At 39.8% G+C, this 27,782-nt stretch overlaps 1 protein-coding gene and 2 pseudogenes across 1 annotated transcript in view; 1 reads left to right on the top strand and 2 right to left on the bottom strand.

The window, feature by feature from the left end:
* Nucleotides 1-224: 224 nt before the first annotated feature.
* LOC134939007 (5S ribosomal RNA) lies at nucleotides 225-343 on the bottom strand (annotated as a pseudogene).
* A 4,131-nt stretch (nucleotides 344-4,474) lies between these two features.
* LOC134939058 (5S ribosomal RNA) lies at nucleotides 4,475-4,593 on the top strand (annotated as a pseudogene).
* A 4,978-nt stretch (nucleotides 4,594-9,571) lies between these two features.
* The window catches only part of PAH (phenylalanine hydroxylase), a 126,567-nt gene continuing 108,356 nt past the window's right edge, over nucleotides 9,572-27,782 (bottom strand). Inside the window, exons 10-13 of the mRNA XM_063927793.1 lie at nucleotides 25,772-25,867; nucleotides 18,916-19,049; nucleotides 12,288-12,403; nucleotides 9,572-10,899 (exon numbers count right to left, since the gene is read on the bottom strand). Of these exons, the coding sequence (XP_063783863.1) occupies nucleotides 10,856-10,899; nucleotides 12,288-12,403; nucleotides 18,916-19,049; nucleotides 25,772-25,867 (390 nt within the window). The 3' untranslated portion in view covers nucleotides 9,572-10,855. The remainder of the gene's footprint in view (nucleotides 10,900-12,287; nucleotides 12,404-18,915; nucleotides 19,050-25,771; nucleotides 25,868-27,782) is intronic.

The raw sequence follows: 27,782 nt of genomic DNA, 5'->3' as shown, positions 1-27,782 counted from the left end.
GATTTTTGACGTTAATCAAAGCGAAAGTTTGAGATCTCTCTTTCTCTGTCAACTTATGAATTGTTATACACCAATACCTTCATAAGAGAGAAACAAGAAATCCGACTTTTCCAACTCCGGACTCCTTCTAGAAGAGTAAGCATAGGCACATAAACTGTAGTGAATATTTAAGGTGTTAGTTGCTTGATTAAGCCTGGGTACAGAGATGGAAGGTATATTCCTGAATACTACAGTACCCGGTATTCCCAGAGGGTCACCCTTTCTGGTACTGACCAGGCCCAATGCTGCTTGGCTTTCAAGATCAGACGAGATCGGGCATGTACAGCATGGTGTGACTGTAGATGACTGGGTAAACAACCATCTGCGTTTAGGGATACCCAATGGAAAGAAGAAATACTTGAGCAATGTTGAACAGAATTGAATAGTGGATAGGAAAATGCTTGTAAAAAGACGAAACAAGCAAAATTAAGGAGGAATGGTGATCTCATTTCCTTCAATCTATCCTGACGGTATGTCACAATGCTCATAGATGAGAATCAAATCCAGAAACGGATTTTGCATAGACAAGGGAGCAAATAAACATCAGAACCATATCAAATACTGGGGTAGATGTATTAACCTGTAGAAGGCACAAGGAAGTGATAAACCAGTGATAAAGCGGTGTTAAGTGCAAGGTGATAATGCACCAGCCAATCAGCTCCTAACTGTTAATTTACATATGGGAGCTGATTGGCTGGTGTGGCATTTATCACTGGTTTATCACTTCCTTACGCCTTCTCCAGGTGAATACACCTGCCTCACTGAATTATGGTATTAATGCTCTGGCGATTATGAAACAGTAACGTTATCAGATAACCAATTGCAAACCCAAGATGTAGCTTTCAAAAGAAACCTCATTGTTCATATATGGTTATCATATATAAAGTATTTGAGAATAACCAGAAAAGATTTGCACAAGAAAGAATTCACCACAGGTAAATGACAATATTATTAATAATTTACCTTATTCGCTAACCATTTCAGAGTTAGGAATGAATAACAATATAATTCACAGTAATGCCATATGCTGTCTCTTTAAGAAATAAAAAGACAAAGTTTCACATGGAGACCAGCACACTATTTGTAGGGTATACCCTGTTGCTAACGACATAAGCCACTGTCTGTCCCTTGCTTCACAATTTGCAAGGACAGGCAATTGCACAAAAACATATACTTAAATTAAATAAACAAGCTCTCTTTGTGCAGGAATACTTCTGTTATATTAGACTCCTGGCGTAGTTAATTACTGTGTTCAAATAGAAAATTTATTCAAATAGAACATTTATTGGTACACAGATTAAAGCCTGATAAATAATCTCCCTGTAATAATTAAGCACACAAAATTTTATGTATGTGTGTGCAATATCCAGGGAAAAGCAGCAGGTGCTATTGCTGTGGGAGCTAATACTGGGAGAACAAATCCCTGGCTGTGCGGCATGCACAGAGTGGGATGATCTTGTCCCCGCTACCGACTTGTAGCGTTAGTGGGAGCTGGGGATATGAAGCCTGTTAGGAGAGCTAGTGGGGACAGCAGGGAGCCGTGTATAATACCTGAGACGTGTGTGCTGGCAAGGAGTCCGCTCGCCGGAGCTCCGTTACGGAGGTCCCGGAAGTCGGGCGCCGGACCGGAAGTTGACGCGCGTTTCGCTGGGAGGAGCTTGTTCACATGAGCGTCTGATCTAGTCATGGGCAAAGTGATTCACTGAACTGTGTTGAGACACATGACTCAGTTCAGTGAAGTGTCTCGAGTCAGTGTCTCGGCACATGAGTCATGACTCATTTGTAGTGGAATGTATTGCAGAGACTGCACATGAATCAGTGAGTTGCCAGTGCTGGCAGATCAGTACTGGACTCATGGAGGGTTATTCAGCTGCAGTGATTGTGCAGTGTAATCGGGGGTGGCAGCTGCTTATGCACTGATTGTTAATAATATATTAACATAGATTCAGTGTTATGTTGATATATTATTAATAACCACTTATTGCACACTAGTTACAGAATATAATAATTACTTCTGGCTGAGGAGAGAAAGCTTAACAGCCACGAAACACATCATTCAGTTTGTAACTAAACCAAATAAAAACATTTTTTTTTTTACTTTGCATACTTTGCTAATTAGATGATTTTAGGTGGGCTTGTATTTATTATATTATCCACTATCTAGCCTCCAGGGAGTTTGCCACCCACAATCACATTGAGCAGGAACAGTGAGTTGAGAGCCCTGTACCACAGGGGCTCCACCTCCTGCAGGCTTATGCTGCATGAATCAGATCCATCCACTGAGTCACTGAGTCTACACAGTGTACAACTGTCTCACTCACTGGCAGACTCAGGATGAATCATGATTCATGACATGACTCAGGCACAGCAGCGAGCACAGCACTCACTGACTGGTGAGTCGTGACTGCTCCCTCCCCCCTCCCACTGGGTGTCACCTGGTATAGCCTCTGGCCAATCACAGCTAAAGACACACAGCAAAACACACTGACTGAACGACACACTGAGTTTCCTCCCTCTGGCTGAGGGAGGCTGCTGCTGCAGCTGTCTCGACTCATTAAACAGTGAGTGATTCGAATCATTCATACTTCCTGATGATTCGAGTCCCTGTGTTGAGACAGTGAGTCAGTAGCCATCTCTAGTCTGATCAGTAAGCCCTCAGTGTGAGCCTCATATCTGCTGCATCTAACAATCCCCTTGTAGAAGGACGTGAGCGAGAGGTGCAGGGACCAATAGTTGAGAGCTGCTGGAAACCATGGGGACCTATTGCGGGACCGGCTGTGATGCATAATAAAGTGCAGATGTTGCATGTCATAATTGTACCCTTGCAGGTCATTAAGTGATAATCAAAAAGTTTCTTTATTTGAACTGCTTTGGATTGCTCATACTTGGTAATTAAAAGGATAATATACTCCTATCCATTGAGTTGTCATGTAATAATTGTTTAAAGTAGTTTTGAGATTCTAATCAATGATTAGAATGGGATTAAAGGAAATAAAGGGACTTCAGGAGAAGTTTAACTGCGATATGGTATAGATGATTGAAAACAAACGTTTTCAATCATCTATACCATATTACCATATACTATACCAATTATGACATGCAACATCGGCACTATATTATGCATCACAGCGGGTCCCGCAAGAGGTCCCCATGGTTTCCAGCAGCTCTCAACTATTGGTCCCTGCACCTCTCAATCACGTCCTTCTACAAGGGGATTGGCAGATGCAGCAGATATGAGGCACACACGGAGGGCTTACTGATCAGACGATAAGGTGAACAAGCTCCTCCCAGCGAAACGCGCGTCACTTACGGTCCGGCGCCCGACTTCCGGGACCTCCGTAACGGAGCTCCGGCGAGCGGACTCCTTGCCAGCACACACGTCTCAGGTATTATACACGGCTCCCTGCTGTCCCCACTAGCTCTCCTAACAGGCTTCATATCCCCAGCTCCCACTAACGCTACACGACGGTAGCGGGGACAAGATCATCCCACTCTGTGCATGCCGCACAGACAGGGATTTGTTCTCCCAGTATTAGCTCCCACAGCAATAGCACCTGCTACTTTTCCCTGGATATTGCACACACATACATAAAATTCTGTGTGCTTAATTATTACAGGGAGATTATTTACCAGGCTTTAATCTGTGTACCAATAAATGTTCTATTTGAATAAATTTTCTATTTGAACACAGTAATTAACTACGCCAGGAGTCTAATATAACAGAAGTATTCCTGCACAAAGAGAGCTTGTTTATTTAATTTAAGTATATGTTTTTGTGCAATTGCCTGTCCTTGCAAATTGTGAAGCAAGGGACAGACAGTGGCTTATGTCATTAGCATCAGGGTATACCCTACAAATAGTGTGCTGGTCTCCATGTGAAACTTTATGTCGTTTTATTTCTTAAAGAGACAGCATATGGCATTACTGTGAATTATTTTGTTATTCATTCCTAACTCTGAAATGGTTAGCGAATAAGGTAAATTATTAATAATATTGTCATTTACCTGTGGTGAATTCTTTCTTGTGCAAATCTTTTCTGGTTATTCTCAAATACTTTATATATGATAACCATATATGAACAATGAGGTTTCTTTTGAAAGCTACATCTTGGGTTTGCAATTGGTTATCTGATATCGTTACTGTTTCATAATCGCCAGAGCATTAATACCATAATTCAGTATTTGATATGGTTCTGATGTTTATTTGCTCCCTTGTCTATGCAAAATCCATTTCTGGATTTGATTCTCATCTATGAGCATTGTGACATACCGTCAGGATAGATTGAAGGAAATGAGATCACCATTCCTCCTTAATTTTGTTTGTTTCGTCTTTTTACAAGCATTTTCCTATCCACTATTCAATTCTGTTCAACTTTGCTCAAGTATTTCTTCTTTCCATTGGGTATCCCTATACGCAGATGGTTGTTTACCCAGTCATCTACAGTCACACCATGCTGGACATGCCCGATCTCGTCTGATCTTGAAAGCCAAGCAGCATTGGGCCTGGTCAGTACCAGAAAGGGTGACCCTCTGGGAATACCGGGTACTGTGGTATTCAGGAATATACCTTCCATCTCTGTACCCAGGCTTAATCAAGCAACTAACACCTTAAATATTCACTACAGTTTATGTGCCTATGCTTACTCTTCGAGAAGGAGTCCGGAGTTGGAAAAGTCAGATTTCTTGATTCTCTCTTATGAAGGTATTGGTGTATAACAATTCATAAGTTGACAGAGAAAGAGAGATCTCAAACTTTCGCTTTGATTAACGTCAAAAATCATTACCTAAAATACAGTGGGTGTGCAGACAAATCTCCTGCCACCTACTCCTAATAAGTGAGTAACATATCGTTACATTGTTATTTAATACTTTTTTTAATTAATTGTGTTTGGATTCACACAACAATACTTTCGTCTGTTTTGAATAATAAAAGTTGTTTTATTCTTACACTCACAGTGTACCACATATCATAATCTCACTAGTAAGTTTATTGATACAAAGTGTGCCCCAGAGAGACAATAAAACAGTCTTCTTTTTGCTTCTCTGCAAAAAAAACCCCACAATAATTTACAAGGATAAACCAGGTTGGTTTTGCAACTTTAAATATATGGCCATTCTCGCCTGAAGTGCCACACCTCCAGCAACTTGCACCCTATTACCATAGGTGTGCGCAGGGGGGGTGCCTGGTGCGCACAGGCACCCCCTAATATCCGGCACCCCGATCTCACATGCCTGATGCAGCGATCACCGAGCAGGCTGATTACTGTCCCCTCTGTGTTGCACCCTGTCAGGACTGCATTACTGACCGGACGCCTGGGTTAATGAAGGGTGCCACTACCACCGGCTTTCAAACTCCCGGCTCCATCTACATGTACAAAAACTGCGTGATGTGACGTGATGACGTCATGCTGCTCGCACGCCCACCCGTCACACGCCCACCTCTCTCCTTCTATTCTTTGCCAACGCCAGCCACTGATGAGGAGCAGCATGCAACCAGCATTCCAGGAAGACAAATTCAATACTGGCAGGCGGTCGGCAGCAGCATTGACACGTCACTCGTTTTTCCAGCAGCGGCAGTAACTAGTCTGCGACTGTCAGTGTCAGGGAGTGACTGACTTGTAAGTAAGCTACTGCAACTTGCAGGGGAAAGAGAGGGGGATCCAGACCAGGCTGAGGAGGAGCAGTGTAATTGCAGTGAGTGCCATCAGGGGTGTTTGTTTGGTGCACACCACAACATCTGACAATGTATCTGCTTTATTAGGATTGGTACAAGGGTGGATATTTGATATTGTGTTGACCATCAATAGATGGTGCTAGACACGCCCAAAAGGTGGTGCTAGACACACACCCTCCAATGATGCACCCCCTAATAAAATGTGCTGCGCACGCCTATGCCTATTACATTTACCCCCATAATTCTGAATCTTTAAATATGGAGGTAGGGCCCTTTCTGATATATAGAAATACTGCTATGATCATCTGAGCACTGTTAGTTTCTGGAAGACAAAGAGAATTCCCTTTAGAAGAGGTGTTTGTAGAAAGGAAGAGGAGACCCGTGTGCGGGCTAAGTCTGCGCCCCCTCCTCTCTAGCCGGCAGCGCATAGCTATGGGCCCTTTCCCAGAGTCTACAAATCACGGGAAAATGGCGCAGTGACATTTTCCCAGTGATTTCTGAAGCGCTGCTGCTGTGCTGTGGGAATCCAGAGGGAAAGTATTAAAAATAATGGGTGCAGTGTGTGCGCCCTGGACTCCAGGGGCCCAAGTGCACTGCACACACTGTACCCATTATAAATATGCCAGGGAGTACTTGGGAGGTTCCTCCAAGTTTTTCAGTGAACCATTTACATCCTTGACAGAATTTACAGCAAAGTCTTAGATTTTGATATATCTCTGTAGATGGTACGATAGGGAGATCACTGAATTGACGCTGTGGGAGGCACAACATTCCCTGACTGAAGCCATTTGAATGGTTTGAGGTTGGTTCTTTTGTTTTACAAACAGTTCAGAGAAATCAGTTATTCAAACTCCTCTTTCCACTTTTGACACCGTCTTTTACCATATTCCTGTGAGAAATGGTATTATTTCCACACTCTCTAGCTACATTCCTTTTAAACTGAACCATTGGGATTTGGCCACACCACTAGAGAAAGGTTATTGGCAGGGCCGGTTCGAGGGCCCTCGGCGCCCCGGGCAGGGAATGGGGCGTGGCTTAATACAGGGGCGTGGCCAGTTACGCCCCCTGTACAGTAGAAGCGCCGCTTAAATGCTGAGCGGTGCGCGATGACATCATCGCGCACCGCACAGCGAAAGGTCCTCTCCACGAAGGGAAACTAGACGCGTAGCGTCTAGTTCCCTTCGCGGAGTGGACCTTTGCTGTGCGGTGCGCGATGACGTCATCGCGCACCGCTCAGCAAAGGTCCTCTCCGCAAAGGGAAACTAGACGCTACGCGTCTAGTTCCCTTCACAGGGGACCACAGCCGCAGAGCCAGGGGACACAGTGGGCAGCGGAGGGCACAGCAGTGGCGGATCTTGCCATGGTGCGGCGCCCTCCGGATGGCGCCAGCGCCCTCCGGAAGGCGGCGCCCCGGGGAAAAGTCCTGCTTGCCCGTGGCAAGATCCGCTACTAGGCTGTCCATTAGACAAGAAATAGGAAAATCCTCCATCTTCACAATAACTAAAGAAACAGCTTACTGTGTGTGTATATATATATATATATATATATACAAGGTGGTACTTAGTTCCTACTAGATTACAGAAGATTCTCCTATTTACCACCCCCTTATGTTGGAGCCATCAAAGAAGGGACTTCTACTATAATTGGTCGTCATACCCAAAGATTTCTTTCTTTTATTTGCACACCATATGAAGATACTGTATACTACAGACTATTGTCCCATTGAACCACTAGATAGTTCTAATGGGTTCACCTTTCTCTTTTCTCTGTAGAAGCTCCAATAAATTGTTATAGAGGAGCGCTTAATTGCAAAATTCTGAAAATAATCTTCATTACCTCCTATACATAATATTAAAAACAGAGGTTCTTTGTATCATGAAAATATTACACAATAAACCAGATATGAGACCCATGGTTCATGTACAACTCAGAGCACTAACTCCTTGTAAGTGTAGCTTCTAGCAGAATAGATCTCACCATTTAGATTTCCAGTGCTGGAAGATCGTAATTTGAGAATAAAGGTGCCTACACACGGTGAGATTGATCCTTACGATTTTGACTATACAGTTAAAATCGCAAGGAAAGTTAGTGCAAATCGTACAGTGTTAGCCAGATTGCAAGGGTCGGTATCGCAAGGTTAGATAGACTGTGCAGGCAAGTCAATTTTGAGTATCTAATACTAAAGTATAGAAAAAATCGTCCATAGCCAAAACCACACATAGGCAAAATGGAAGATAGCCAAAATCTCACCGTGTGTATGCACCTTACGATACTCAACTTCACATCCTTATGATGCTGTACTCACCAGTCTTCTCTCTTCTCATTTCATTGTTACAAAACAAGAACAAGATAAGACAAATATTGAATACAATTTACGCAAACAATTTTAATGTATTTTATTCATAATTGTATATTCTTGTTATATGATTTTAACTTGAAAGACAAATATTGCTTAAAAAACTAAAAGGCACTGAAAGTTCATTATGGAAATACAAAGACTAGGAAAAATACAGTATTTAAAAAAAGGTTATAAAAGATTGAACTCAAAAAAGTATGTTTTTCAAGTAGATAAAGAGCAAGAAAAATAAAAGTTAATATAATATCAGGCCACCAAATGATAAGGCAGAAAAATACCTGTAGAAAATAAAGAGGACAATTTTTTTTTTTCGTTTTCTTTGTGTCTTGATTCACAATTGGTGGACTAGGATAGGAAAAGTTTGTGTAGTAATAGCATATGCACATTATAATATGTTACATGTCTAAAGCCAGTCATACACTATACTATTATCTGGCAGATCTGGCTGGTTGAAATGAAAATCTAGTAATGGATGAAGCAATTGACCATTTGCTCCCAAATACTGGAAAACGGACAAAACCAGTTGTTCAGACAAAAAATGGGTAAATCCATGATTTAACCAATTACAGATAACTGTATAGTGTATACCTATCTTAACACATAACTAATCAGGGCAGTGAGGTGACTTGGATTAATAAATGCAGGACATGCTGGCTGTATTAAATCACTGGTCCTCAACTGGCCCCATCCATAGACTGTTATCTACACACAGATATCTACTTTCTCATAGCAAGGTAACTAAAGTTACAGTTATTAGCTTTGAATGTCTGCATTTCCACATCATATATACAGTATATGTTCCTCATTCATTACTAAACCGGTTAATTTGAAGATTTGGTACTTGTATGAAGGACTCTGACAAGTCACATATTATATTTCCACTTTTGGTTGTGATTACTATAAGCATTAAAATAAAATTGTGTATTGTAAAATATACAAAACCATAAAAGCTAAATTATATAGATGAGATTATTATTAAATTATAATAATGGCTATGTACAATAATCAATAAAATGACAGCATATACTAAATTATTATTATTATTAATATTATTATTAATAAAGGCACACATTTTATTTGGATAAAATGTATATTGAAAATGCTAGTATGTGTACAGGTACTGTATATTGCCCACATTTATCAAGCCTTGGAGAGTGATAAATTGCACGGTGATAAAGTACCAACCAATCAGCTCCTGGCATTTTTCAAAAATAGCCTGTAACATGACAGATAGAAGCTGGTTGGCTGGTACTTTATCTCTGTGCAATATATCACTCTCCAAGGCTTGATAAATGTTCCCTTATGTTTGGTAATGTACAGCATCCTTGCTTATGGTCTCAATGTTTGTATAAAGTATAAACCGGAATCTTCCAGAAGGACATGACCTTACAGCAGCTCTGATTTATAGTTTCTACAGGGATGATTACTAGAACTGGCAATGCTGGCTATCTGAATTAGAGAATGCTAACATATAAATAGGTCAAAACTATTACAAAGAAAAAGCAATGTATAATAATGTTTAATGTTTAACATGAAGTAGTTATAACACGAGTGTAAGCTTGGCCCATCATTTGTACATTTCTACAACAGCTTTTACATGGCAACACATATTTATTTATTTTTACACAGATTGCTTAGTACATGTTTTACTTGATAATATGAAATACTGTTAAACAAAAAGCCCCCAATTATGTCTAACTCAATACGATCTCTGTGGGCCATATTGTTCTATAATATATGCACGGTAAGCAAAGAAAATGGTTCTTGGCTCATGCTCTTTATTTGTTCCATGTAATAAATGCTGCTTTATTATACCCTAATGGTGCAGTATACTTACTGCTAGCAGGTAGGCGGTCACTGAGATATGGCAGCAGACTACAATTTTCTTAATAAGAATTTTTTTTTAAATATTACAACAAAGCTAAATATGTATTTTTTGTTCGGAACAAATTACACTAATATAATATATAATAATGAACTTTTCTGCCTTTTTATGTATGGAAATACTTTTATTTAAGGTTTGGGATCCTTTACTAACAGTCTTGGTTAAAAAAAAAAAAAAAGCTATCCTCATTTATGTCAAGCTATTGAGCTAACATTATTGCAAATGACTTGAATTTTTTATTGTGAATGTGAACTTTACTGAGACCTTGGCCCATATGGAATAGCCTTTGCAGGAAACATCGGGATTTTGACTATTTAGCCTGTACATTTAGAGCAGAAATAATTCAAAAGGCAAAACTAACCTGGTTTTGCCTTTAAAGGTTATTTCTACTTTACATTTTTGGGCTAAATTACCAGACTAGAACTGGTTCCTGCAACTCGCAGGCTATTGCATACAGTATGGAACTATGGCCCAGATTTATCAAGCCTTGGAGAGTGATAAATTGCATGGTGATAAAGTAACAACCAATCAGCTCCTAACTGCCATGTTACAGGCTGTGTTTAAAAATGACAGGAGCTGTTTGGTTGGTACTTTATCACTGTGCAATTTATCCCTCTCCAAGGCTTAATAAATCTGGGCCTATATGCTTAAAAAAACAGCATTGTGTGATGTCAGTCTGTGCAAAAAGTCCACACATTTTGATTAGCACAGCAAATAGTTTGGGTTAAGTATTATATTGATTTTAGCTCCTTCGACTAAATTTTTAGCTTTAGTGGCAATAATTTGTACATTTTCAGACATTTCATTTTAACTTGATATTCTTTTAAAACGTAAATTGCATGAAGTAACTTGGTCTGTATATGTAGCCTAACAACAGTCAGTTCATGGTTTCATGGATGTATTCACTCAAGCTTCCTAAGGGCGCTGCAGAGGATCCCAATTTCACCTGCAAGAGAGGAATAATGGATAATTTAGGATACAGTAGGTGATATAATCTGATCATATAACTGTTATGGTGTGAAAAATATGCTAAAAAGTATAAGAAACGCTATAAAAAACTAAAGCACAATTGTGTTTCCGGTTTATAGAACGTAGCAATGTAGTTTTTGGAATATGCTGTGTAGAGACCACAAACTGGCACACTAATGTAACCAACTAGCCGTCCAATGCTATGAGCACTATTTAAGAACATAGGTTATTACCACCAGCATATTTCCTTTAATATCACAGTGAAATTAATGTAATATGCCACCAGTATTTAAGACAACTGACCTGTCCAGTGAGGTCCTGCAGTGTCCCCCTGCCTGGCCATGTTCTCCCCTATGCTGCTGGCAGCTTACCACTGCCATTGATGGGTTTCTTGTTAATATGCATATGTGATGGGTATCTGTGCAGGCGCATTACACATCAGACTGGAAAGGCTTTTGCTGGGGACCATACTGCTAACACCATCCGTAGACAGCATAAGCGATACTGTCACAAGCAGAGGTAAGTTAAGCTTGCTGCAGTTTGTTCATAAATAAATATCTGTTATTGTTTATTATACATACAGTTTAAAATAACTCAGTATCTGAAAAGCTCATTATATCAGTGTTACATTTCTATTTCTATTCTGTTCATGTGAGACATTGCTTGAAGAACCATACTGTCTCACATCCTACCACTCCTTTTAGCTGCATGTTAAAGCTTCTACTGTTCTGGCAGGGCAAGGTTTTTTGAATCTTGGGGCTCCCTGACATGGGACCACCAAAGCTTCTGTTACAGTAGGGAGGACTGAGTTTGAATAAAATATAATTTTTGGAGGTTATCTTCTAATGTTTGCCCATTTTTAATGTACACAGGTGCTGCTGCTAGAAATATGGGCAGCATGGACGGTGTAATGGTTAGCATTACTGACTCACAGCACTGCGGTCATGGAATCAATTCCCACCATAGCCCTAACTGTGTGGAGTTTATATATTCTCCCTGTGCTTGCCTGGGTTTCCTCTGGGTACTCCGGTTTCCTCCCACACTCCAAAAATATACTGGTAGGTTAATTAGTTCCCAATAAAATGAACCCTAACGTGAATGTGTGTGCATGTACATGTGATAGGGAAATAGATTGTAAGCTCCACTAGAGCAGGGACTGATGTGAATGGCCAAATATTCTCTGTAAAGCACTGCGGAATATGTGTGTGTTACATAAATAACTGATGATAATAATAATAATAATAATAATATTAATGATAATAATAATAATCATTTCATTTGTGAGCAATTTTACTACAGTGCATCATGATTTCTGAATAATAATACACATCAGCTAATGTTGTAACAAATTAACTGTCGACTTACTGGAAATGCAGTCAGCGAGATTCTTCAGCTGTTCTACATTATCTAGAACCTCAATACTCTGTGTATATGGATTGTAACGCACTGAGAAAGGCCGAGGAATTGTGCCAGCAAATTTCCTGTAAAACAGTTGAGATTACCAGTAAGATTTTCCCTGTACTTGAGCTACTTTCACAACACAATATTATGCTATACTGCATAGAGTAATGTTTAAGAAAGTCACATCCACAGAACATTGATGATATACTGTATAACAAATTATTAGTCTCCACAATTTCTATGGTTCTGGCAAGTTGATTTGAAATTTCTTTGTAAGATTGCCATAGCAACAGACAGTTGTCTGTAGTTTCACATATAATATATTAAAATAGTAACTCAACTAGGTTATTATATGAGAAGAAATACACAGTCTTTTAGCAGTTTAAATTTCCATCTATATTATGGAACTTACTCCTTGATTAAAATGTACATACTTTGTCACAAGGGGAATAGGGGAAGGGGAAAATCAGTTGCACAGGAAAAACATTGTTTTGTAAAGATGTACCCCTAATATAAATGTAACATTAATTGTTCCTATATTGCTACCACAGATCATGTCATGATACAGGATAGAGGAAGAAGAAAAAAAGAAAAGGGATCTCTATGGTGCACAAAGATATAAAATTGAACTTTTAATTATTTTATTTAAAATAGATGACATGTTTATATTTTAGCGTGTCCTACTAATAGACTGGTATGCGAAATATTAAACACACAAATAACAGATATGTGTAAATGTAACAACACTGTGAACTATAGACAAAAAGAAAAGAAAAATACAATAAACATAGAATGATTAAAAACTGAGCGTCTGTTTGTGTCTGTCCTTTATAAATCACTGTCCCTGACGAAGCTAATGCGAAACGTACGTAGGACCTGAGCGTCCTACGTGTCTGTTCCTTCTGTCATATTACAAGAAAATTTATTAATACACTGTGCTTACTATATTTATAAATGTGCAGTTTAATGTGATAGCGCTTGATTACAGTACGGTTCAGAGAGTGTCAGCAATTTAGCCAATCACACATATTGTGTATAAGCTACAGCATGTAAAATCTCTTTGGCACCTGAGACGGGATGCCCATTATAGTATGATACAGACGATCTATGTATATGAACATCTTTCACTATCTACCATAGGATAGTTGTATCATACTTGGATTAAAAGATCATTGGTATTTGCGTACCCCTGATAGTGTCCGTATTAGTTCTACCACGGGCAATTTAATGAAATGTCTATGCGTGTTTAGCAAAATAAAATACAGACAATTTGAATAAATTGCTTTGAACATTTTGAACATCTCTCACTATCTGACCATATACTAGCTGTATCATACTTGGATTAAAAGTTCATTGGTATTTACGTGCCCCTGATAATGTCCATATTAGTTCTCCCACAGGCAATTTAATGCAATGTCTATGAGTGTTTAGTAAAATAAAATACAGACACTTAGAACAAATTATACAAATATTGATTATATGTGACACTTGAGACAGAGGGCGCAAGCTGATCCAATATAGACAATCTGTATACACGTCTGCCCTGTACAATTTGATTATCGTGCGGCTCTGTTGGATTCCCAGTAAGGGATTAATAGTGAGGGTGCGTCCGCATTAGTGTGATCTTAGGGAACCCGTGTGTAGGATGGTTTCTCGCTACTTGATCGTATAGTGATACAAATGGATCCCGAATAGGGATTGATGAATACCAGCACGTGTATGCTAGTATTTATGTCAGTCTGGCCACGGACAGTGTACATACACAAAGACCTAGATTATTTGGTTGTGTAACTGAATAGGATAGTTCCCATAAGAGATATAGTTCCAATTAGATAAAGTGATCTCCTGGACAGCCTATAATAGAATACTAGCAATTGACATATTGTGCTCAACAAATAATATATTATACATGCACATCCTGTATGTCTCAGATACTCCTATGGACTAACACCATATTATTTTAGCACCTTGCACTGTGGAAGCACCAATGAAGTAGCACATATAGTAAGATTCATAGTCATCTCTCTTTGATAGAGATAAGATGTATTGGGCCGATACTAGAGAGATCTACTTATCACATAATATAGAGATGCTCATGAGCACATAACTTTATCTAATGGAAATACAACTGCAGGAATCCCCATTAAAACAACATATGTGGTGGAGTCAGACACCTGACACTAGAAGTGAGAGGTGTACAAACAGCATATCTGATTCTGCATAAATAAGCCACTATAGGATCATCCCCCATATATACCAGCAACCTGGCACTATAAGTGAGAGGTTGAATTTTTTTGTATACCTAATATTAAGATACCAGCAACCTGACACTATAAGTGAGAGGTGGAGTTATTATATACCTAATTCTGGATATTGGGGACACCTAAAAATTAAGTGACACATTATATGTGGATGACAACGTATCAATACATCTGATACCACACGTTATGAGTGTTCTGTGCAGATACTGTATGATATTGGGAAGTAATCTTAGGATCCAATAGTATAAGTTAAACACCGGACACTATAAGTGAGAGGTGGATGGATATTTTTTCTGATAATATTAGATACCTGACACTGCAAGTGAGAGGTAAAATATAGGGTATTGTGCTCAAGGAGGCATCATATGTTATATTACAGTGATGGGTGAATCATATAGACATCATATTGTATATTGAATATGGAAGATATCTTGGAACATTATATCTGAAATTAAATATAATAGATATAAAACCTATCTGTCCAATATAGGTCGTTTGAGTCGGTCAGAGTATACTGTGAGACACACAGGATTATTTTAGTACATCACCAAAGAGTGAGACACATAATTTGTATCCAAATCCTAAGGAGTCTGGGCATGATGCCAAAAGCTCTTATAGAAGCACCAAAGTAACAGCTCTAACTCAATTGTATCAATATATAATAGAGATTGTAACTTAATATAGAGCAACTGTTACTTATATTTAGACAGTGATTTATAAAGGACAGACACAGATGCTCATTTTTTAACTATTCTATGTTTATTGTATTTTTCTTTTCTTTTTTTGTCTATAGTTCACAGTGTTGTTACATTTACACATATGTGTTATTTGTGTGTTTAATATTTCGCATACCAGTCTATTAGTAGGATACGCTAAAATATAAACGTGTCATCTATTTTAAATAAAATAATTAAAAGTAAAATTTTATATCTTTGTGCACCAAAGACATATCCCTTTTTCTTTTTTTCTTCTTCCTCCATCCTGTTAAAATGTACATACACATCTCTCTATATGGTAGGCAAGCTAGTACTGCTTAAGAATTTTCTCTAATTACTAAGTTAATAGCCTGAAGTACTCAAAAGTAGTCTATCCTTGTCTACTGGAGTATCAGCCAAAAGGTGAACAGACCAGGCCCTCAGCAAATATTCCTGCTAGATATGAAATCATTGTAGATTTCAATTTAAAATTACATTTCTTCCTCTTCTCTTACACTCATATGTAACACGATTAGAAGAAAAGAGAGAGGTTTTCATAAACATATATATATACACATTATATCAATAATTTCAGTAAATCACATACAGTCCTTTTTCATAAATTTTAATCTGATTATTATCAAATTTGTTATATGGAAGGTGCTCCTGGGAATAAGTTATGAACATGTAGAAACCAGAAGAAGAAAGTATTCCCTATTGTGGGCACACTCGGACTAGGTGAAAATATTCTTAAAGTCAGATATCCTCGGTGGTATTTGACCACTAATGTTAAAATATAGCTTTTATTTGTAAACTTAAAACATCTGCGAAAATATTGTGCACGTGAAAAAAATGTAATGTCAAAATAATAAACAAATGTGAAATAAAAATTCAGTCACTGCAGCCTTTAATTCCTCACTCTCCCTAGTGTTCAGAATGTATCCATGTATGTTACAATATTTTTTATCTTGGTGTCCAAGTGGAAACAATTGTATCCTTTGAGTCTCACTTTGTGAGATGACTAATTAGACTGTAACTCAGTTGTCTTTTCTATTTATTTGACAGTCTCTCTCAGTCTTGGCAGTGTGCGCATCACTGTCTCCAAGAAGATACTCTATAATTAATCAGACAATGTCATGTTCTAATTAAAAACAAAAATATTAAATGTATTAATTAGAACATGACATTGTCTGATTAATTATAGAGTATCTTCTTGGAGACAGTGATGCGCACACTGACAAGACTGAGAGAAACTGTCAAATAAATAGAAAAGACAACTGAGTTACAGTCTAATTAGTCATCTCACAAAGTGAGACTCAAAGGATACAATTGTTTCCACTTGGACACCAAGATAAAAAATATTGTAACATACATGGATACATTCTGAACACTTGGGAGAGTGAGGAATTAAAGGCTGCAGTGACTGAATTTTTATTTCACATTTGTTTATTATTTTGACATTACCTTTTTTCATGTGCACAAGATTTTCGCACATGTTTTAAGTTTACAAATAAAAGCTATATTTTAACATTAGTGGTCAAATACCACCGAGGATTTCTGACTCATATGTAACACTCCATAGTTTCGCCTAGGGCAGCAACTATCTCACTTCTTTTCCTGTTATAATAAGGATAAGTCCCTTTCAATATCTTCGAGTGAGGCATTTTGTGAATTCCTTTTAAAAATCAGCTACTACAATGTCCTCGACGTCATTGTACTCTCTAAGCTACCACAGCCCTCTCTTAGACTTGAAGTGTGGTTGGTATAACTAACCAAACAAGGAGCGCTAATAAAATAGCATGTTTCAATTTATTTATAACACATAAAATAACAGTGTTTGATACATAAATATATAGACACAAATAAACAATCTAAAATGGCAGTGAATAATTGTAGCAATATTTGTGTATTAAGCTAAAAAGCTTGAGTGCCTTATGCAGAGTTGAGGTCCGTGATATATTGATAATAAGCTGGTTAAGTCCAGAAAACTGGAATGATTGATGTTTTTATATATATCAAAAGGTCCCGAGCTTTGGAACACTGTGTGCGAGTGCGTTATGCTCACCCCTGATAGATGAACTGATTCTCACCCACTGATGGTATTGACAGTCACTTCCCGTCAGTGGCGGTGCAGACGTGTGGACTTCGGGCGGCTGATCAATATCCCTTCTGTATGCGTGCAGGGTAACAATGGGTCCACAATTGCTTAGTCTGCTAACGGGGCTATTTTTTATAGCGGCGGTCAGTTGATTTAATGTTTCCAATACAGCGGGCAGCAGGGAGAGGACGTACTCGATTTGGATGATAAAGATAATTTCTTCCCAGCACCTGCTCTACACCTCCTGAAGAAACCGTCAGCCATTGTGGCAGAGAAACGCATTGAGGGTGCCTGAGTTTGTGTGTCTGTTGCTGGGAAGAAATCATCCTGCCACTGATGGGAAGTCACTGTCAATACCATCAGTGGGTGAGAATCAGTTCATCTATTAGAGGTTTAACGCACTCGCACACACTGCGTCAGATGTATTAACCAGGAGAAGGCATAATGAAGTTATAAACCAGTGATATGTGCAAGGTGATAAAAGCACCAGCCAATCACCTCCAATATGTAAATTAACAGTTAGGATCTGATTGGCTGTTGCCTTTATCACCTTGCACATATCACTGGTTTATCACTTCCTTATGCCTTCATCAGGTTAATACATCTGCCCCAGTGTTCCAAAGCTCGGGACCTTTTGATATAGATAAAAACATCAATCATTCCAGTTTTCTGGACTTAACCAGCCTATTATCAATATATCATGGACCTCAACTCTGCATAAGGCACTCAAGCTTTGTAGCTTAAAACACAAACATTCCTACAATTATTCACTGCCATTTTAGATTGTTTATTTGTGTCTATATATTTATGTATTAAACACTGTTATTTTATGTGTTATTAATAAATTGAAACATGCTATTTTATTAGTGCTCCTTGGGGCAGATGTATTAACCTGGAGAAGGCATAAGGAAGTGATAAACCAGTGATATGTGCAAGGTGATAAAGGCACCAGCCAATCAGCTCCAAGATGTAAATTAACAGTTAGGATCTGATTTGGTGCCTTTATCACCTTGCACTTCTCACTGGTTTATCACTTCCTTATGCCTTATCCAAGTTAATACATCTGCCCCCTTGTTTGGTTAGTTATACCAACCACACTTCATATCTATGCTAGGCATCCAGATTGCCATATATGAGCTGCTATAAAATAAGGTACTCATTTAGGTGCTTTTTAAATTGTATCAAGATTATATTTGCCTAAAGTGCCTGATTATCCTGGGGTAAATAATTTCCCTGTGATAATATTGTATCTCTCTTAGACTTGATAATTTCAGTTCTCTATCCATGAAACAGACCACTTCCTAGAGGCAGGAGATAAATCAGAGGGCAGACTTGGACAGATCCTCAAAGGAAAATTCCTGGTCCACAATAAGCGAAAAGGTTTCAACCATATCTATCTCCACCCCTTTTGAGGAAATCTCATAACATATATACTACTGTACAAGTGATGCCTGGATTCCAGTGGATTATTTAGGATTTATTATTTCAAAAAATTATACAAGTCCCAAAAATCATTATGAATGCAATGTAACTCTCACCTCATTTTGTCCTTTGCATCTTTAAAACTTTCAGCAATAAAATATATTGGCTGGAACTCGGTAATTGGGTATTTCTGCAGGGCAGTCTTCGATGGTTCAAAGGTACTCAATTGTGGTTTATCTGTCAAGCAATACTGTGCAAAAACAAATAGTTAAGGTAAGCAGTGGGAATGTCCACTAGTAGATATATTTTGGAAGTGAACTTAAAAGTGAGGATACTGTAACTTGACCTTGACTGTTGGACCAAATTACTTAACGAAAATTAATGAAATCTAGGTTAGAAAATGATAAAGCAGATTTTACCAGCTGACAACGTTATCAACTTCTCTCCCTGTGACTTCCTTAATCTCAAAAACATTAGTTAATGGACAAAACACTAGTAATAAGATTTATTTAATGGCAACAGTGCATTGTCTGAGACAAATTACAGAAGCAATCTGGTACAGTTGAGATTCGCTAATTATTAAAACTGTTATCAAGTTGGGGCAGCTCCACTTTATTCCTACTGAAGATTTAGGTCTCTATTAAGAAAAGCCATATCCTTTCCTATGAGTTTTCCTGGCTAGTTTCCTTTATCAGGTGAAAGCTTCCCCATGTTTATGTAACATGGATCGGTACATGTACTGCCACAATCCTCCTCAGGCTATTAACATCTCAAGATGGCAATAGCGAGAAATTTTCTTTTCAACTGTGAATAATAATAACTTAATTCTTTTTTTTATCATATTACTTTTTCTGAGTATATATACCAAGTCTGGCCCTACTCTTTCTGCTGTCAGCCAGATTTGATCATGACAAATATTACATATATAAGTAGAAGTAGATGACTTTGCATCAAAATTACAGACCTGAACATTTCTAAACATCTTTTTTTGAACTTCGTTATATTGATGATCTACTGTACTTATTTAATGGTTGGGGCTTGATAAGATTTTGTCTGATTGTCTTGATTATCACAACAGTTTAAAACATCCCATCATCCCGTCTGCCGGTCACACATACCATACCCATGCTTTGCTATGCTGCTATATGCCAATCTTTAGTGAGATACATTTGCAGGCAAATTTCACTTAAGAAAGTCGATGGCTTGCATTTGGTTGATTAATCAGCATTTCATTTCTGAGTTAAAGCTTATATACGTTTCTATTATACAGATGAGCTAGGTAGCCAACATTGAGCTGTTGATTTTATTACTGTTGGTAACAGTTGTTTTTATTCAGCAAGAACTCTTTTTGTATACTTTGTATCAATTATTTGTTACTACAGATGGGTATCCAATTAGCCCCGATATCATGGTTTCGTGATAACTTATTGCCGATAACTTATCGCCGGTATCCTATTACCGATGATAAGTTATCGTTGATAAGTTTCCATAGGGCTTACTGTGGATTTCTCTTCACCAGCTCAGAGCTGGTGATGAGTAGTGCATAATCAAAATGTCGGGGGTTTGGTTCTGAACCCCATGGACACTCCCCTGAATGACTAATTAGGCACTTTGAAATGTTTAATTATTACTTTGAAGTTTTTAATTGGGACAAGTGTTTTTAGACTTCCAGTGGGAGTAATCGGTCCGTTTCCACTTTTTTTTTAAAGTCCCCTAAAATGACCCAAATATATACTTATACCCATTTTTATGTACCCCAAATTTAACAAGAGCACTTATTTTGCTGAAAAAAAAAGTTTTCTATCATTTTTTCACATTAAAACAAAAATACATATAACAGCCTTTTGACCCAATCCGCCGGTATATCATACTGAATCCACACCAAATAGTTTTTTTATGGCCACTAATAGACTTCTATAATTTTTTCCTACATTAGTTTGGCATTTTGGGGGTACAGGCAGATTTCCCTATTTTCTCCTATACTTATCGCCACTTTTGCCAGCTAGAATTATTGTGTGAATCCGGTTTTCACCATTTTGGAACAGGATAGGTGCGAAAAATGGGAGAGCGCACGGTGCGATAAGCGTTTTTTGTGCAATAACAATAGCTGCGATCGCGGATCACGTTATCATGACTAATTGGATACCCTTTGTCTGAGTTATACTCTCTTTATTTCTTTTGGGCTAGCGTGTTTTTAATTTTCTATTGTTGCCATGGTGATGGATTTATTTCACTTATCTGTGATGTCAGAGACATGTCTGCGATATGCTTCCGGCATCTTCACACATGGGGGAATGTATTTATGGTAAAGTATTCCACGTGGTGGAATGTACCATTGGTATCCTGACAAAAAAATGACAATTACACATTCTGAAATGTTGACAAATCAACAAGTGTCTGTTGTCATTTTGATGTGAAGTCGTCTGAGTGCCGCCTGCTTCTATTTATGTATTTGTGCTAGCCCTATGGCAGTTGCATTATCTTACATCTTGGGAGTGCCGGCTCTCTATGTTTCCATATATAACATACTATATATGTGGCACCCCACTAGTGCCCCTTCTATGCCCTGTTATAGAGGACCCCAAGATTCCCTATTTGTGATCTGCGGTTGGGTGGAGCCTGAGGAGCGGGAGAAGCTGAGTGGAGGAGTGTGCCCTGTGGTGATCGTGAGGATCAGGGAGTGTGGACGCTGCTCGGCGGAGCTGGTAAAGAGGGCAATGGGATTTCCCCCTGAGCGGCCGGAGTAGAGCGCCCGCACTGCCGTAGGCTGTGAAGTGCTGTACTGCGCTGAGTGAATCCTGGGGGAGAGGCGATCGTGAGCAGCGGGAGCGCCCGACATCGCAGGTGGCGTGGACCGGAGCCACAATCATTCATAAACCCTGGCCAGCATGTAGCAACACCCAATAGCAAAGCCGCGGAGCTCAGGAGGAGTGCCTCAGTGAGCGACCCCCCCACACCAGCCTGGTGAAAGACTCCCACCTGCACTATACCACCGCCGCTGGGAGGGACTTGTACCAACTAACTAGGTAACTCAGAGACAGCCTCAGGGACAGTGCCCCCTAGGGGTAGGCAGAGTCTCTTGCCCCTCACTTAGGGGGACATTTACTAAGCAGTGAGGAGAGCGGAGAAGTAAGCCAGTGGAGAAGTTGCCCATGGCAGGCAATCAGTACTGAAGTAACATCTATAATTTGAATGCTATAAAATTATACAGAGCTGCTGATTGATTGATGGGGCAACTTTTCCATTGACTCACTTCTCCGCTCTTATCACTGCTTAGTAAATGTCCCCCTTAGTCAGCTATAGTGACTGAGAGACTTAACACCCCACTAACTTCTCAGCTGGGCAGATTAAACCCATCCAGCTGCAGGGACTGCTGTGAGCCTGTTTATAGTGAAGTATTAGAAGGAGGTCACACTCAGCGCAGGGAATCCCTCCTTCACCATACTGCAAGGAGAGTCCGACAACTGTCAACCGCAGTGAAAGTGTATCGGACTTGCCCTGATCGCTAACGCAAAACCACAACGCCTCTGTCACTCTGCCGTTAGAACTGCACTGTTCTTCTAGCTCAAGCTTATCTGCTCCTGTGACTAGGGACTGAATGGTACTGTTAATTGGTTCGCAATGTAGTCAGCAAGTGTTATCTGCATGCTTCTACCAAAGACAACCCGACTTATACGTCAGCTTGTGCATGCTATCACTTATTGAATGAACTGAGCTAGGAGCTTGCATATCATTCTCTGCTTTTAAAACTGAACCGCATTACTTGTACTGTGTACCTGCTTACTTACTATTCAATACAATGGAACTGTGCTAATATCTGCTACTGACTGTCATCCACCAGCTTTTATCTGCTACTAGGGAGGTGAATCCCGGGATTGAAAAAATGGCCCAGGATTGTCCTCCCTACCTGCTACATTCAGGACTGCAAAACAATACAGTGCTCATGGTTTTAAACTCAAGCCTGCTTTCTCTGCTTCTAAGGCTGAATTACTGACTGGCAGGTGTTAAAGTGAGCTGGAACGGGGCGGAACTGTGTTCTGTCAGTTCCACTTGGAGACGTAACGCAGTTCCACCTCCTCCGGCTCAGCTAAAACGATGTGTGCTCGACGCCGATGGTTGATGCTGGGCGCCCGCTGAGATTGTGTTGCCAGCAGCCGCCCGGCTCTCTCTCCACAGCGGAAACTGGTGGCAGGAGCTCACTACTGAGCTCCGGCTTCTGGCTCCAGGCTCTGTCAGTGTGTGTTATGGGAGAAGTCATGACATCTCTCCCATAGTGCCGAGGAGCGGACGCCGGAAGGACTGCAGTGGTCGGACGCTGGAGCGGGGCTTGGTGAGTATTGTGTTTTTTTCATATGTTTCTACTGGGGGCAAACTACAAGATGGCTAACTATTGGGGGACATTACTACTGGGTGCAAACTACAAGGGGGCAAACTACAGGGGGCTAACTACTGGGGGCAAACTACAAGGGGGCTAACTACTGGCGGCACTACTACTGGGGGCTAACTACTGGGGGGGCTAAACTACTGGGGGTTAACTACTTGGGGCAAACTACAGGGTGGTTTACTAGGGGGGGCAAACTACAGTGGGGCATTACTACAGGGAGGCTAAACTACTGGATGCATAACTACAGGGGCTAAACTACAGGGGGCATTACCACTGGAAGCTAAACTACACAGGCTAAACTACAGGGAGGCTAAACTACTGGGGGCATAACTACAGGTGCTAAACTACTGGGGGCATAACTACAGGGGCTAAACTACTGGGGGCATTACCACTGTGGGGCTAAACTAAAGGGGGGTAAACTACTGGGGTCATTACCGCAGGGGCATTACCATTGGGGGCTAAACTACTGGGGGCATAACTACAAGGGCATAAATACTGAGGGCATAACTACAGGGGGCTAAACGGCTGGGCACTAAGGGCATTACTATTGGGACACTAATGAGGGCATTGTAAAGTGGGCACTTCATAAGGGGCACCACTCCTGGGGACATAAGGGGCACTACTACTGGGGGATTGCATAAGGGGCACCACTACTATGGGCACTATATAAGGGGCACTACCACTGTGGGCACTACCAGTATAGTGGACATTGCATAAGGGGCACTACAACTGTGAGCATTGTATAAGGGGCGCTACTGCTGTGGGCATTATGTGTATTACGGGGTGCTACTATTGTGGGCATTATGTGTATTAGGGGTGCTACAACTGTGGGCTTTGTGTATAAGGGACATTAATGTGTGTCATAACATGAATATGGGACACTACTATGTGGTGTAATGTGAAAAAGATTGTGCTATTGTGTAGCACAATTTTAATTGGGGATACTATTGTGTGACCACGCCTCTCTCTTTTTGAGACCACGCTCCTTTTTGGGGGCACGCGCCTACGGTGCGCGCAATACCTTTATTGCATGGGTGGCGTGGGTAGGGGGGTGAGTTCCACCACCTCTCTAGGATCACTTTAAGCACTGCTGACTGGTTACTTCCATTATTTAAAACCCACTTACAGTGACAGTTGAGTCAATACTGCCACCCGGTGGACATTTTAGGTAATTTAAGTGATTAATGCACTAGTGCGGTGGTTCTCAAACTGGGGTGCCTCAGGGTACTTGCAGGGGTGCCCTGGGTTGGTGGTCCAGGACCAATTCAAATTATTTATGGTCAATGTACCGTAATAAATAAAACCAGTGCTTGTGGCTTCTAATCATAAAATATGAGGACAAACAGAAGTGAATTTGGTCCCTCATCACATAAGTGAACCGAAGGGTGACATATAAGCACTATTTACTTAATTTAATGTTTAATGTTTAATCTGATACTCTATGGCACCGTGACTCAAAAACGTCTGGGAGCCACTACACTAGTGTTAATGTGAACTGTATACTAAGGTATTCTTTTATTTTACTGAAATCTTGCATTGTTACATGTACTACTAATACATGTTACCATTTACATTGCTTTACTTTACTGTCGCATCTTGCCTTTAACCAATTAAATCCATAGCGGTCACCAGTTATGTTCCTGATTAATAAACACCAAGTCACCATCCTAACGTGTGGTGGCTTTTGTTTAGGGGGTTCCTGGAGAAGGGGTTTCTCCATCCTTCTGCCTAGGGTTCAAGGCGGTGAGGTCCGGCGTGACAGGTGATTCCAGCTTGAAGAGACAGGTACGACTAACAACAACACTGACACCCTACTTACCTGGTATTACATATACAGGCTCAGTATCCCATATATAAATTTTCCGATACGGAATATTCTAAAATACGGAATTTTTTGAGTGAGAGTGAGATAGTGAAAACTTTGTTTTCTGATGGCTCAATGTACACACACTTTGTTTAATGCACAAGGTTATCCATTTTATTGTATAAAATGACTTTCAGGCTGTGTGTATAAGGTGTATATGAAACATAAATGTATGTATAAATGTTCTTAGACTTGGGTCCCATCACCATGATATCTCATTATGGTATGCAATTATTCCAAAATACGGAAAAATCTGATATCCAAAATACTTCTGGTCCCAAGCATTTTGGATAAGGGATACTCAAACTGTATTTAAAATTTGCATTATAGCCTAATAATAATAATAATAATAATAAAATAAGGGCATAAATACTGATTTAGGCTGTTCCTAAAATTTGAAATATGGATCAAATACAAAAGAGGGTTAAAGTGGAATCCCAGCTCTATTACAAAGTGTTCTGCAGTTAATTATCTTTTGTTAGCTCTTTTTCCTCAGCAATGTTATTGAATTGTACCATATGAAAAATAAAGAGTTAAAATGTACTTTTAAATCACAATAAAATATATAAAGTGCAAATTGTTAGTAAGCAGATAATCTGTTTGTGCTAGATGCAGTTTCACTTTTCTGTTAGTGTTATTTATGGTGCATTATGTTAATAGCAGTTTTATAGTTATGTGGTAATCAAAAGAGAATCTGCAAAACATGAAAAAAGATGCTGCAAACCTGTAATTCCCCAAATGATGACAGCAGCCCAGCTCCATAAGCCTTTACTTTGTCACCCTCCTTGCAGAGCCCAAATTCAGCAGTAAACCAGTACAACTGTTGGCAAATTGAGTAGAGACTGCATTTTATATTAGTTTACAAAATTAAAAATATTTTCTATCATAGTTTACAGCATTTTATTTGGATAAATAGATGTGTAATTGTAATTAAAAATCTTCAATAATAATACATGTATGGGACAATCTTATTTAATACATTACTATAAATGCAGAAATGTATCTTTATAATGAATATGTAACAATGTTACACAAACATACCGAACAGCCCATACCAACCAATCAAATGCTTAAAGTTGTAATTTGCACCACAAACTCTTAGATTTTGTACCATGTCATTATAGAAGCCCCACTCTCTTTAACTGTGCTTAGTCCTTAAAAGCTAACCTTTACATCCTTTACAGGCCGTCTAAGTAACACCGTAACACTAGTGCATGAAACATTGGGGGTAATTCAGAGTTGATAGCAGCAGCATATTTGTTAGCAGTTGGGCAAAACCATGTGCACTGCAGAGGGGGGGGGGGGGCAGATATAACATGTGCAGAGAGAGTTAGATTTGGGTGGGGTGTGTTAAAACTGAAATCTAAATTGCAGTGTAAAAATAAAGCAGACAGTATTTACCCTGCACAGAAACAATATAACCCACCCAAATCTAACTCTCTTATGTTATATCTGCCCCCCCCCCGCAGTGCACATGGGTTTGCCCAACTGCTTGTGTGTGTGTGTGTGTGTGTGTGTGTGTGTGTGTGTGTGTGTGTGTGTGTGTGTGTGTAAATCCGGATCTGATACTAGCCAGTGCCTTCTCAGCCACTGACCTCAGTGAACTTCACTGGACCTCACTAAATACAGTGTGTGATATGCATGTATTAACCTTCTATCTCCATTATATCACAGACAGCAAGCTATCCCAAACTATCCAACTCTTTATTAACCCAGTCACATAGAATGGTGCAGGATAACACATCTTTCGATGGAATCACTGTAACTTGTGTATGCACTGGAAGATGAATGTTGTTGGTATTCTTTGGAGACACTTGGCTGATATGCTCTGCAGACACATGTAAAAAATGTTTAGGGCTGATATAATCCCACAGACAGCATTTCAGAAGTTCACACAAATTATAGAAAATTGTTCTTATCTGCCGTCAAAATTTTATGTTTGCAAAATGGAGTCTGGACTTGGGATGGCCATTGTCACACTCTCCATCGATGGTTGCCATCAAAGGAATATTTGTCAGGCACAACTGAGGAGTATAAAGTATGTGACCATATACCATCGATGATTCCCTCTATCAAATAATTGCGCATGCGCAGAGTAGTCTTGGCTGGATAAATTATAAGAAACAATCAGAGCAAAGCTGTTTTCTATGGGGATGTGTGACGCTACTGGCGGCTGGCTGCTGCGTACAGTGTTTTAGTTAGTGTCTTAAGGTGGGTACACACTTGCCGATAAAGTAAATGACGTCGCTCATTTTACCCATTCTAAGTGACATCATTTACGATATCGACTAGTGTGTACGCTGCCCAATGACGAGCGATGCGCGGCCCCACGGGTCGTTAACGACCCTCAGTGTCGGCAGTGCATGCAGCTCAATTTAGACTGTCGTCCAAAAACTGCATGCACAGCCCGGCTGTGGCATGACGTCACAGAGCAATATCGTTTGCATATCACTCAGTGCGTACGCATTGCCGGCGACCGCCCTGGCAGGGAAGGGAACACACTAGATGACATCGCTCTTACAGCACATCACCTAGAGTGTACCCACCCTTAGTGACAGTATTTTCCTTCTTAAACTGATCTGATCATTAGCAAACACTGATGTTATGTGAGTGATGCTAGCCGCCTCATCTGCCTATGAACTTCTAGGAAGACAGATACAATGGGTGGGGTGTGGCTGCTGAGTGCAGCGACAGTGCTGCAGTAGACTAGAGATTAGAACTGAAATTCTATTCCT

Source organism: Pseudophryne corroboree, chromosome 6 (assembly GCF_028390025.1).
Source record: "Pseudophryne corroboree isolate aPseCor3 chromosome 6, aPseCor3.hap2, whole genome shotgun sequence".
Classification (NCBI taxonomy): domain Eukaryota; kingdom Metazoa; phylum Chordata; class Amphibia; order Anura; family Myobatrachidae; genus Pseudophryne; species Pseudophryne corroboree.
The sequence above is the reverse complement of the archived record's forward strand: the minus strand, read 5'-3'. Positions and strand labels throughout refer to the sequence as shown.